Source organism: Glycine soja, chromosome 12, assembly GCF_004193775.1.
Source record: "Glycine soja cultivar W05 chromosome 12, ASM419377v2, whole genome shotgun sequence".
Taxonomy (NCBI): domain Eukaryota; kingdom Viridiplantae; phylum Streptophyta; class Magnoliopsida; order Fabales; family Fabaceae; genus Glycine; species Glycine soja.
Genome location: NC_041013.1, coordinates 41112134 through 41125909, shown reverse-complemented (window position 1 = coordinate 41125909; position 13776 = coordinate 41112134). Strand labels below are relative to the sequence as shown.

General features: G+C 30.0%; 1 protein-coding gene across 1 annotated transcript; it reads left to right on the top strand.

Moving 5' to 3' along the window:
* The first annotated feature begins 8398 nt into the window (after window positions 1-8398).
* Window positions 8399-12844, top strand: LOC114378103 (transcription activator GLK1-like). Its single transcript, XM_028336644.1, has 6 exons — window positions 8399-9260; window positions 9570-9710; window positions 10289-10627; window positions 11083-11139; window positions 11291-11413; window positions 12312-12844. Exons 1-6 carry the CDS (start codon window positions 8745-8747, stop codon window positions 12459-12461), a joined length of 1326 nt encoding a protein of 441 aa, XP_028192445.1. The 5' UTR covers window positions 8399-8744; the 3' UTR covers window positions 12462-12844.
* The last annotated feature ends 932 nt before the right edge of the window (window positions 12845-13776 follow it).

Here is a 13776-nt window from a genome sequence, read left to right as displayed (position 1 = left end):
TCCTAATCTTGTGGGACTTGTAACTTGTAACTTATTCAGAATAATGGGTTGCTTTATGTTTTCTTCACCTATTTATATATTATTAGAGTAAATAAATATTAGTTTTAAACAATTTACTTAGATAATTCATATTAAAACATTTAAAATTAATTATTGCTTTAAAATATGGACACATTTTTGCTTTCTAATAACATTTTTTTGACGTAGCTTACTTATAACATTAAAATATATTTAAGGAAGTAATTTAATCATGAGGTTTTAGGACTTATGGACTAGTTTGTCCTGTGGTCAATCCACGTGTTTGGAAGAAAATATGAAAATAATATTGAATTTTTTTTAATATTTTTTAGTGATATTAATATCTTTTACATTTTACTTTAATTAACTCTTTTTTTTCCATTTTCTAAACCAACACACAATAGGAGAGCAAGTTCATGTCAGGATGGGTCAACTAAGCTAGACTGAGATTTGTTGACCCAAAAAAAAAAGTTAGACTGAGTTTTTTTATTTTTATTCTTTTTTTTAGTGTTTTACTTAAATATTTTGTCCAACTATTTTGATTTTTGATAGAACACCCATGGGCTAGGGGTAACCTTTTTTTTTTTTTTTTTTTTTTTTTTTCTCAAACTAACCTTGTATTGCTTCCTTTTGGGACTAAGAATCAAGTTCTTCACCTTGCAAAAAAATATCAAAATCCACTCATCTACTTACGAATATTTTAATTAAATTTATAATACCCAATGACAATTTTACAATTAGCCCAATATTTAACGTCATCTACAACCTTAATTTGTTCGAGATAAGAGTTAAACAAATAAACGTTAATGAACATATTTGGCTCTGATGCAAATCAAATTTAAATATGATGATGTTAATTAGATAAGGACTATCGAGTGGGGTAACCCTAAAACTAGCACTTGCCTAGCTGGGGAAGGGGAGATGGGATGCATTGGTACGACGAATGGAGGTTATAAAATTAATTACCAAGCTTACTTGAGCAATGATGCCAGTAAACTGAGTTAGATCATCTATTTCAATCGAAAAATTAATGAACCACCAAGAGCATTGATCTCAATTATACGAAAATTGATGGACTATAAATTTGCTTAAATCAGTTCAACTATTAAGAAAAAAATTGGTGGTAGAACGTAGAAATGCTTCAATTAGTATTTTTTTAATAAGTTAGTTATTTTTATTTTACTGTTCATGTTCAGCACCAACCCACTAAGACGGATCGCTCTGTTCCTTGCTCTGATGAATAGCACCTGACTTGACATCTCCTTCTCTTCAAGCAAAAAGGAAGGTATCCACTTACATGCATGGGAGTCCTTTTTTATATATAGAGTCTACCAAACACTCCTTAATTATATGTTTCTTTTGTATTTAGCCTTTTACATGCAAGGTGTTATTGACCAGTAATTAATTTTGTTGGGAAATACATTGGTAAGTAAACATTCCAAAGATTTATATCAATGGAAAATAAACTTAAAGAAAACATTTTAACTCAAAATCTTAAAATTTAAATTTAGAGTCTTTTTTAATCATACAGTACTCAATTTTTTTTATTATTACCCAAGGGCACCTTACTTTTATTTTAACAAATTTAATTGAACTAATAGCAATGACTAAAAAGAACTGAATTAACGGTATAAAATAAAATTTGAATTGAACTGTTTAATAGTTCAATTTAAAAAAATCAACTGCTCTTTTTAGAAAATAATATTCGGAGGTGAACTTTCAGCCATGTTTTTTTTTATTGTTTTTGTCATTATTATTATAGTTTGAAGAACTTACTAGCGATTGATCCAATCAAGATATGAATCAAAGGTTGAAATAATAGATCATTGATTGACTTGTTTGATTCAATTAATACATAATAATGATAAAATAATTATAATATATTATAAATATATTTATTATAATATAATTACAATATTATAAATAAATATATCTATTGTGATAAAATTATAGGTATATATATATTTGTTTGGACATCATATAGCTAAAACATAAATGTAGTTTAGTGGTAAGCATAGATTCTGTTGGCTAAAAGGTCTGGTGCTGGAATTTCATGCAGTGGCATTTTGAAGTTGTTGGAAAGCATGCAAAAAGAAGGTTGAATGACAGGTGCAGGTGCAGGCGTGCAGTTGCTATTGCAAGAGCTCGTGCGAGTTACTTTGTTTCTTACCTCTTTGTTTGGTGTGGTACTGTTAGTAGCAGGCTTTAATTAAAATGTTGAACACTTACCTCAGTGGTTGCTTCTTTGTTTCTTCCAATCTTCAACTGTCCAACCAGCCACCAAGTTAAACCAATTTTCAAGAATTTAACGTTTTTTTTTTTATTTCAGTAAATTTTTTGTTTTATTCTTTTTGTAAAATATGTTTTTTTAAAGTGTTTTATATAACATTTTTTTATTATTTAAAATATTTTTTTACTGTTTAAAGCATTATTTAAAATACTTTATATACAAAATATAAAATAAACATATTTTATAAGAACTTTTACACATATGAAAATAAAATTAACACTAAATTGTTGGGAAAAAATATATTTAAGCCAATAATTAAGATGTAATATTTAAATAAAATGTAATAATTTTTTTAATTTATTGAAATAATTTCTTATTGGTGACTTTAAGCATTTTTCTACTTTATTAATAACATTTTTAGGTTTTGTGTTACTTATTGATACTCTATTTTGCTATAGATTATTTTTGTAGAGAACTTATATGAAAATTATTTTTTTATACAAAATAAAATTAAATTGTATAAGAATATGAAAAAATATGACAATTTTCTATAATATATTTTTTCAATAAATTTAAGAAAATAATAACATTTTTTTTCAAAATTGTAGCAATGTCTGCAGAAAAAATTAGCAGAGAAATCAATAGACTCACAAAGAATTTGTGAGACAACGGAATCCAATTAACCTTGACAATACTTTATACGCATAACATTATCTCAATCATCGCTACCAATAACAATAATTATTTTGTTGAAAAATAAGTTTTTTTAATAATATCTTGAAAAATCATTTTGTATTTCAAATTTTCTTGTAATTAAAATCAATTTTGAAATAATAAAAAATGTTTTAATAATATCTTAAAAATTTATTCTGTACTATTTCAATATTGTACTTGGAGGGTTTTATACATTAATTTATATTGTTTATTTATTGCCAGCAAAAAGTATGTGCATCAATTAGTGGCAGTTGGTTGTGGGAAATTAATATAGTTGTATGTGTTTTCATTTTAACTTTCTTTTTCTTTATTCTCTTGAGTCGCAAAAATGATAATCATAAATGCAATGCAGTGACTTAGTCAGGTATATATCTCCCTTGTTATGTTGGGACAAAAAGTGAAATTAAGCTTAATTAAAATTATGCAGACTTTTCTGAGCATGTACACAATTAACTTGATTTTTTGTTAGCATGAACTTCTAAACATACAAACGAAAATTTATGATAACTAATTAATTATTCCTTGGCAATATATCCTTTAAAAATCTTAATTGAAAATCAAACACATACTAATTCGAGTCTCGCAAGGATAATATAATTAATGAAAAGTACTTCATGCAAAATAAATATTAGATATGTTTCTTCATATTGTGACAATTGGCATGGTGCATATTTTAGACTATCAGAAAAACTTAATTGACAGAAAAAAAAAAACAGCAGTTTTATATACTTGTTTATAAAGTAGTTGTGGATATAATCGCAGGAACCTTGATTATGATTCCATGTCTCGTGCCACATGTCCCACAAATTAACAAGGAAATTGGCTTCATAAAAGTTGATGGTGCCACTATGTCGTTCTTGTTGTATAAACATATAGATTTATACCGATATATATGTACACGCGCATACAAATATACGGATCCAATATCCAAACAAAATACCTGTCACCACAAAACTTGCATTGAATACTTCCATGCATGAAAGACAAAATGTTCATCTCCACATTACCCGCTGAAGCTTCAGGGCCAGATCTTTAAATATCATTCCAAATCACACCAACACATAGATTCAATGTGCTGCACGGCTGTGCCTACTCTGAATATCGTTTTCTATCTATTTTCAAAAGCTTTGTTACTCACTCTATATATCCTACACATCTCTCTCTCTCTCTCTCTGAGGGTGAATGCTCAATTATTTCTGTGCTAGTGTCTCTTCTTAGTTATATGCACTGGATTTCAACAGCTTATTTATGAATTTCCATTGTACATAAATTAATTTGTTTGTCAATTTGCGTGCTGCCAAGCTATAATACCAAATATTTTGTGGCAAAAATATCATTTCAAAATCGAAAGAATGCAAATAAAAGTAAAACATTATGATTATTACAATTGTATACATTATCTATATACAAGGAATGTATGTTAATTTCCAAAAAAAGGAAATGTATGTTAATTCTGATTGACACAAATGATTAAAGATCCTAATATGAATTCCCACCACCTTCCCAATAAATGTGGATTTAAATACTTTTACCGCTTATAGTGAGTAAAGGAATGTATGTTAATTTTGATAGACACAAGTGATGATTAAAGATCTGATATGAATTCTCACCTTTCCCATAAATGTGAGTTTGAATATTCTAACATTATTTTTTCCACTTAGTGAGTAACCCTCTTCAAAGAAATATCCTCCTAATAGTTGAAACTGTTTGCAGTTCTGGTATAGGTGAGTTATGCTTGCCGTTCAGGCTTATAAAGTAATCCTCCTACCACTTTTTGTAACAAAAAAATAAATGTGAAATGCACCCAATTGTGAACGTTTTAAAACTATAATGTAGACTATCCTTACTAAATTGAAATATTATTTCGAATTGTATGGACAATTGTAGAACTTGGACATTAATAACAGCAAGCAAAGCAAGATTTACGTTTTCACCATGCATAGATATAAGGAAAAGTATAGAAACTTCTTGATATATAGTAGGATGTTAATTTCAGTTAGAGAGTGAACATTTTACCGTAACATATATATCTCATGTGGCCATTGCAGAACTATCATTATTGGATCATTCAAAGTTGAAAAGGGAAAGTTGAGGGCTACAAATAATGCCCTAATATATGTCTCAAAATTCAGGGATATATATTGTTTGTGTGAGGATATAATAGACTTCGGAGTTGAATTATTGAGGGTGGGTCTATGTCTGTGCCATGGTTTTTGGATTGTCTTAGTATGTGTGCGAAAATAGGGGGACCTCTTTGAGTACGACACCCTTCAATGGTAGAAAATCATATTCCTGGATATTACATGTAATGACTAACAGGAAATATAAAATTGATTGAGTAGTTTAAAAAAAAGACGGATTTGATTACTTTTATTAATAAAAATTAATGATTAATATTAATTTTTTTAATTATCTACTTTGAGGAGCCAACACAGTTTTTATGTCTACGTCCAATAGTTATCAGGACCAGTAAAGACAGTTGTGTCTTTTTTGTATAGTACTAACGAAGTATGTCAATTAACTGAAGGAAAAATAAATGGTTCCCCGCAATGGTCCCTGCTTCATCCACACATGCTTTCATTTTCAAGTGAATGACCCATCACCTAATTAAATCTCGATGCCATTGAGATATCAGGCATAAACTGGATAAATGATATAAGCAGTTAAATATTTAGTGATATTTAGAAAGAAAAAAAAAGTTGAGACTTACTTTATTTTTTGAGGATATATGACTTACACTAAGATTTATGATTCTTTTTTAATTTTTTTTTATCATATATGTTTATAAAAAAATCCTCGTTTAACAGGTTTTTCCTTGGTAGAAAAAGGTTTTTAAATTACCATACAAGCGTTTAATTTTGTCAATCAAATGTGCTTTAAATAGAGCATAGTTTATTAAATTAGTTGTCATGTTATTCTAGTCTAAATTTTTTTATAGCAGAAGACAACCTGGTTTTAAAGAATGTTTGAAATAATAGAAAGTTGAGAGAAAGCACATATCTCAAAAGCTTTTTTGCCTTCGGGATATATGTAGAAGAAAAGAAAAAGGTGTGAAATTCACCTTCAAGCTTTTTTTTTCTCTAAAATATGAAAATTTTGTATATTTTATACCATACCTCTTAACTTATTTAGTTATACGTTTTTTTTTTAAATTTAGAGATATTTTGGTCCTTTTAAATAATATATATTTACTTCTTCCTCACTTTCTAACTATATAATATTTTCTTTTTTATAGTACCAAATAATTCAAAAAATATACTTATTTTGGTACATTTTTACATTCCATAATTCTCTTTCTTATTATTTTTTTTAATGTATTAATGATGGACTACAAATGGGATCCCTAATTACATGAAGATTAAATAAGTTACTGTAATATTTAAGTACATTAGTTTCCATAAATAATAAAAATAATATGTCATCCTACTAACATAATATTCAATGAGAGAATAAATAAGATATAGGATTTAGCCACTATTCATAATAACTTGTTGAAACATTTGTATATTTTCAACCATACCTCTTAACTTATTTAATTATACGTTTTTTTTTAAAATTTAGAGATATTTTGGTCCTTTTAAATAATATATATTTACTTCTTCCTCACTTTCTAACTATATAAATAGAGAGAAGATATAATATTTTTTTCTATTTATATTTTCTTTTTTATAGTACCAAATAATTCAAAAAATATACTTATTTTGTTACATTTTTACATTCCATAATTCTCTTTCTTATTATTTTTTTAGTTTTTTTAATGTATTAATGATGGACTACAAATGGGATCCCCAATTAGATGAAGATTAAATAAGTTACTGTAATATTTAATTAAGTACATTAGTTTCCGTAAATAAAAAAATAATATGTCATCCTACTTACATAATATTCAATGAGAGAATAAATTAAATAAGATATAGGATCTAGCCACTACTCATAATAACTTGTTGAAACATTTCTAAATCTAGCCCTAATTCATAACCAACTCCAAATGTTGATAATTCCCATGACTTTTTCATAATTTAGAGTACTAAAGTTGAAAGTAATATGGGTTTTGTGCAACCAACCATAGAGTCATACGGCAAATGACCCTTAAGGAAAGCTAAAAAGATAATTATTGAATTTATTTAGTTCAAGAATTAATATAACACGTCATGTGCCAAGATTTGGGAGAAAACGAAGATTTACTAAGAGTAGGCTTTAAAGTTATAAAGTCAATTCTTGCAATTTTTACTATAAATAAATAAATAAATATTTCAATGTAAATATGAAGTTCAAATTAATTTAAACACAAGACTTAGTTACATTTACCGATTCACCATCAATTTCTTTAAATTAATTTTGCGAAATTTCAAGCCAAAACGAACTCTAAAGTCTTGTATATAAGTTGAAAACATTCGTACAGTCAATTTACGAAATTCAGATTCGTGGTGTACATAATTTTCTTCGCAAATTAATCATAAAGTGGCAATAGAAGTTCAATATGGGCCTACCTAACTAGTTAAAGTGGTTAGAGAAGCCATATATAATGGGCAGCTTATCCAACTGTACAGCTTTTCAAATATTTGATTATCATGGAAACAAGATAAACATGATCTGTTAAGAGAAGAAAATATATACAGCGGGTCAATTTGTCCACCAACATCAACATGCCCTACACCCCTTTCATTTCGACTAAACTGTTACATCTTACAACGCAGTGACAGAAATAGCTTCAATTCACTTTCTCTTCATACATATCCATTATTGGACGCTTGAGTAATGTTATTTTTACCACACTTTTTCGTCATATATATGATGTGCAATGTCATAGATAGAGATAGAAAAAAAAATCAACGGTAAAAAGTGTAAGTTTCATGAAAATAATATAATTCTCACTATAATTACCAAAAGTTCTTAACTCCATTTCTATTTTCAAACGAGTAATAATATATGAACATAATCAAAGTTTAGTTCAGTTAATAATGATCAAATTCATATTTCATAAGAATATGAATTTGAATCTTATTATCCTTGAAATGATTATATTAATAAATGATCTATAAATATTCGTTGTAACGCAGAGATATACTCTAGCCTTGATGATGAGGTTACAAAAATTGACTCACTTAAAATTTTCTTTCATTATGAAAAATAATAAATATATATATATATATATATATATATATATATATATATATATATAAACACTTGTTATAGCATAAATACTTCATTGACACTTCGCATTTGTCTTTCATCTTGTAATTTTTTTTATTTCTTTCTTCTTGTAACATCGTATTGCATACCATATTTATACTCTTTTTTCATGTTTATTAATAAACTACTACTAGCTAGGTGTCCATGGATCATTTTTGTTTTTAAAATTCCCTTCGAGACCCAAAAAAGGCCATCCACAAACCAAAAATATACTATATAATATGCTTATAGATGCAGACCAACATTGCAAGTAGCACACGCCCAAACAAAAAACATGAAAGCATTTCTCTTTTGATACTCGACCTAAGTTGTGGTGGAGAGAGATCCCAGCCAGCTCTTTCTTCACACACTCCCTTGCCGCTTCCAAAAAAGGCAACACAGCCATTTTCAAAATTATTTAATAATTAGCCCCCATTCATCTCTTCTTTTACATATCCCTCATCAGCTTTCTGGAATTTCATGCCCCAGCATATTTGACACTAGCTTAATTATCATCTATCATCTTATACAGTACTATATATATATATACTTTATATAAGTGGACTATTTATAAATCCAATACAAGGTTGAAATTCTAGGATTAATATTCATGTTGGCGGTGTCACCTTTGAGGAGCACAAGAGATGAAGGGCAAGGAGAGATGATGGAGAGTTTCTCGATTGGAACCGATGATTTTGCTGACCTTTCAGAAGGGAACTTGCTTGAAAGCATCAACTTCGATGATCTCTTCATGGGAATCAATGACGATGAAGATGTCTTGCCGGATCTGGAGATGGACCCTGAGATGCTTGCTGAGTTCTCCCTCAGTACTGAGGAATCAGATATGGCCTCATCATCAGTTTCAGTGGAAAATAACAACAAATCTGCAGATAACAACAACAACAATGATGGGAATAATATAGTTACTACTGAGAAACAAGATGAGGTTATTGTTATAGCAGCCAATTCTTCTTCTGATTCGGGTTCGAGTCGAGGGGAGGAGATTGTAAGCAAGAGTGATGAATCAGTGGTGATGAATCCATCCCGTAAGGAAAGTGAGAAAGGAAGAAAATCATCAAATCATGCAGCAAGGAATAATAATCCTCAGGGGAAGAGAAAGGTTAAGGTAAGTTGTTGTTGATGCGATATATTACTATCACTTTTTTTTATTATTAATTAGGTTAATTGGAGGAAAGTTCATGTTCAGTTAAGGCTAACCCTTAAGGATATGTCTCTATCTCTATTATGGGTCTTTCTAAAGTTTGCAGAGTGTGTCAAAAGAACTCACGGGTACCGTTTAAGTTAAAGAAAAAGAAAGAGAGAGAGAGAGAGGGGGGGGGAGGGGGGGATGCAGTGAGTGTTAGAACTGGCTTTGTTGTATTGTAGTAATAATAATCGATTTGTTGTGTGCTTGTTTTTCTTGGGTTGTGTGAAGGTGGATTGGACCCCAGAATTACACAGGCGATTCGTGCAAGCAGTGGAGCAGCTTGGAGTGGATAAGGCTGTGCCTTCAAGGATTTTGGAGATTATGGGAATTGACTGTCTCACCCGCCATAACATTGCAAGCCACCTTCAAGTACATATATTCTTCAACTTTGACCCTTACCTAGCTTGCATTGATTTTCAATCTCTTCAATAAATTTCATTCCCCAAGAGTCCAAGACTCATTAAGATCGAGTCAACCCAAAAAACAAAAAAAAAAATAGATTATGCTTTTTATTATTATATTGTTGCTATTTGTTTCAGCTAATTATGAAGTGCTAGCTAGCTATTTTTCTTTTCTTTGATAGACAAACTGAATTCATTGAAAAAAATGAGTACAAGTCATACTCAAATGAAAATTAACAGCAAATTAAGTAACGAGTAATATACCAGAGCTTAACCTTTCCTAAAACCAAGAATAAAGATCTACCTTATAGCTAGCTTGTTACCATGCATCTTTTAAAATGGAAACTTTTTAATTTCCAATTTATGTTATATTATGCATGTAGCAGTAAAAAAATTCTGGGTAAAATTTGGGTTATGCTTGGGCATGCTAATTAGTCTCGGATCTTGTATTATATACATGATTCAAACCCCGTATAAGTTAATAATTGATTTCTTTAGTTTTAGGGAATTAAGAGGGTTCTAAAATATTTAGTTTTGGTGTGGCAGAAATATAGATCGCATAGGAAGCATTTGCTAGCGCGTGAAGCTGAAGCAGCAAGGTGGAGTCAAAGGAAACAATTGTTGGCAGCAGCAGGAGTAGGTAGAGGAGGAGGAAGCAAGAGAGAAGTGAACCCTTGGCTTACACCAACCATGGGTTTCCCTCCCATGACATCAATGCACCATTTTAGACCTTTACATGTATGGGGGCATCAAACCATGGACCAGTCCTTCATGCACATGTGGCCTAAACATCCACCATACTTGCCGTCACCGCCAGTATGGCCGCCACAAACAGCTCCGTCTCCACCGGCACCGGACCCTCTATATTGGCACCAACACCAACGGGTTAACTCTTTTGACTTTTGAAAATTCTCACTTCTCTTTCTTTTACTATATTCAAAACTCATTTAATTATAATTGACTATTGAGTTGGTGGAATAAAAGTATATAGGTATTATAAATTTTTAATATTATATTCGATTTTTCCATATAAAAAATATTAATTGACTCAAAAAATGATTGTAACAAAACTCTTAGATTTCTTTGGATATCATGTTATAATTAAATTTTAGATCATTTAGCCATAAAAACTCTCTTAAAAGCCTTAAGTTGTCACATCTTTTAACTGAACTATATGCAAATTGGTCGTATCCTTGGTTCATTGTATTTGAATGCGTAGGACAAGAAAAGCAACAGTTAATTGACACAAAAAACTTTCTCCAAAACAACCAATCCTATATATACCCGAACTTCTAATGTTTGTCTAACTAAATTAATAGGTATATTCTTGTTTGATACAGGCTCCAAACGCGCCAACCCGAGGAACACCGTGTTTTCCACAACCTCTGACAACCACGGTAACTATTCGCCTTACTCTTTTGGAACCACTCAAGTTGTGTTCTCCTTCCAAATTTGGATCCTTTTGCCAACAACTTTTACTGTATACATTATACAATGTTGCCTAGTTTGGTTCACTAACTATAGAGGAAATACAATAATAATACGCAGAGATTTGGCTCTCAAACTGTTCCCGGAATCCCACCACGCCATGCAATGTACCAAATACTAGATCCAGGCATTGGCATCCCGGCCAGCCAAACGCCACCTCGACCCCTCGTCGACTTTCATCCGGTAAATTTGTATGCATATGTCTGATTAAATTGATGATAGATTTCTTAAATAAAATCTTATATAGATTTAAGTTTTGTAGATGAAAAAATATAAATAAAAGATGAGACTCTTTTTAAAATTACTAGTTAAGTTCTTCAGTAAAAATAATTTATTAATAAGATCAATGAATATTTCGTGTAATAACATGGTTACTTAAAATTAGATGATATATAACCTTTGTAGACTTATATTATTGATAATACCCACATAAAATTAACAAATAATAATGAAAAAAGTGTTATTAGTACTAAAAAAAAATTTGCTTTAATTTTTTTATGATACAACTTTTATATGTTCAAGGGTTTATTTTTTAATTCACCAAAATATTTTTTTTAACCAGATAATATTGTAAACATATTATTAAATTAAAATATTTTTCTTAAAGTAAAATAAACTCGCTCGAGATAATTATTTCATTACTTACTTACGATATATTTCTAAACCCTAGTTTTTTGGATGTGAAAATGTTTGCATGCAAACAAATTAAATCACGGTTTTCGTAAATTTCCTTCTGTGTCTCTTTAATTTATTCTCTCCTGTCATTTTCTTACTTCTCTTTCTATCTCTCTTTCTCAAAATACACCCTGTACACACGCATTAGTGTTTGTCCGTGTCTATAAATACTAAGTTCTATTTGTTGGATTCGCGTCGTTCTCATTGGCAGTTAAATGATCATTTTTCATTTTAACATTTAACAATAAAACAAATTATTTTTCTACGGGAAAAAAAAAATAAGAATTGCTTGAAGAAATACACACACAACACAAGAGAGAGAGATATTTCATGAAAAGTAGCTAGAATTAATATTGCATGGTTAATCTAACTTGTGTGTGTATGTCGTGTGTTGTAATTTTGACAGTCAAAGGAGAGCATAGATGCGGCTATTAGTGATGTTCTATCAAAACCATGGTTGCCACTACCTCTTGGCCTTAAAGCTCCAGCACTTGATGGTGTAATGGGTGAATTACAAAGACAAGGGATTCCAAAAATCCCTCCCTCTTATGCTTGAATGGCAATTCTAAGAGAGAGAAGTTTTTCCTCTTAGGCGCGGTGTGAAGGCCATAAAACCCTAATTTGACGACTTCTCAATTCTCTTCCCTCTTACATGTGAGAATGCGCATGTTTGCTACCTATTTTACCTCTAGCAAAAATTAAAAGGGGAGATAAAACTATATATATATAACTTTTGGAACTTTCTTTTTTCATGTGCTATGTCCAGCCAAGTTGTTTAGCCATTTTGTGTAATATGCGCTATTATAAAGGCTGTGATTTTTGTATTAGTCTTAGGTGATCATGTGAGACTAATAACATAATATGATGAGGAATATATTTGAGTTGTGTAAGTGAAATATTTCTTCTTTCATGTAGAAACTTTACTAAATTAATGACTTATTACTTTTAGCTTTCATATATGCACAAGTACAAGAATATATAACACAAATCTATACTATCCTCTTTTTAACTAAGTAGCTGATAGGAATGGCAAGGCTCCTTTTTCAGTAAGAGTTGGCGAATACCACTATGGAAGACCCCTTCTTTGTTGATAGAGCTATAATTAATATGATTTTATTTCCGGTAGAGAAGCTCATAAAGGTTTCCTCCTTGTTCCATAAGTGATGGATGCATGAAATAAGAGAGTACTTAAAAAGATAAGATTATGGTAGAATTATCATTAGATGTTAAATTTGCAGCTTCAGTCTCATTGTTTAAAAGTCAATGTTGATGCTAAAGTATCTAATTTTTGTAGGGGAAAAAATTGTTTCAGGGTCTCATTCATATCTCGATTGCTAGTAGTCAAAGGCTATAGGTGGTAATATTCCGATAATATATACTAATATGGGCAGTTTCCAAATTCATGAAGTTGGAAAAAAAGTTTAGTTTTTGCTACTTTGCTTCCATTGACATGCCTTGGCTAATATTTATAAAGTATCTCCGAGAAACATTGATGTGGAAACAGAAGATAGCTACTTAGCTAGGCAACCCGAGAGTAAATCTAACTACGTACTTGAATTCGGGCGGTGAGGTGGCGCAATTAAGGGTTAATAATGATAACCTGTTGAAATTTTTAATCATGAAGATAATTCTAAAGAAGCTCTTAAATGTAATTTCATAATGGATGCTTCTAATTTCAACTCAGAACCCTTGGAAAATAATAATTGACATGCTTCAGCCATAAATTGAATAAATCTTTCAAAAGATAGTTGGGGAGGGGGTAATAATAATAATAATCATAAATTGCATTTCTTATGTTCCATCATGTTCTAAGTCTATTATCCAAAATAACATGTGTTCTTATTCAATAATTAATATACTTCAGTTGGTTA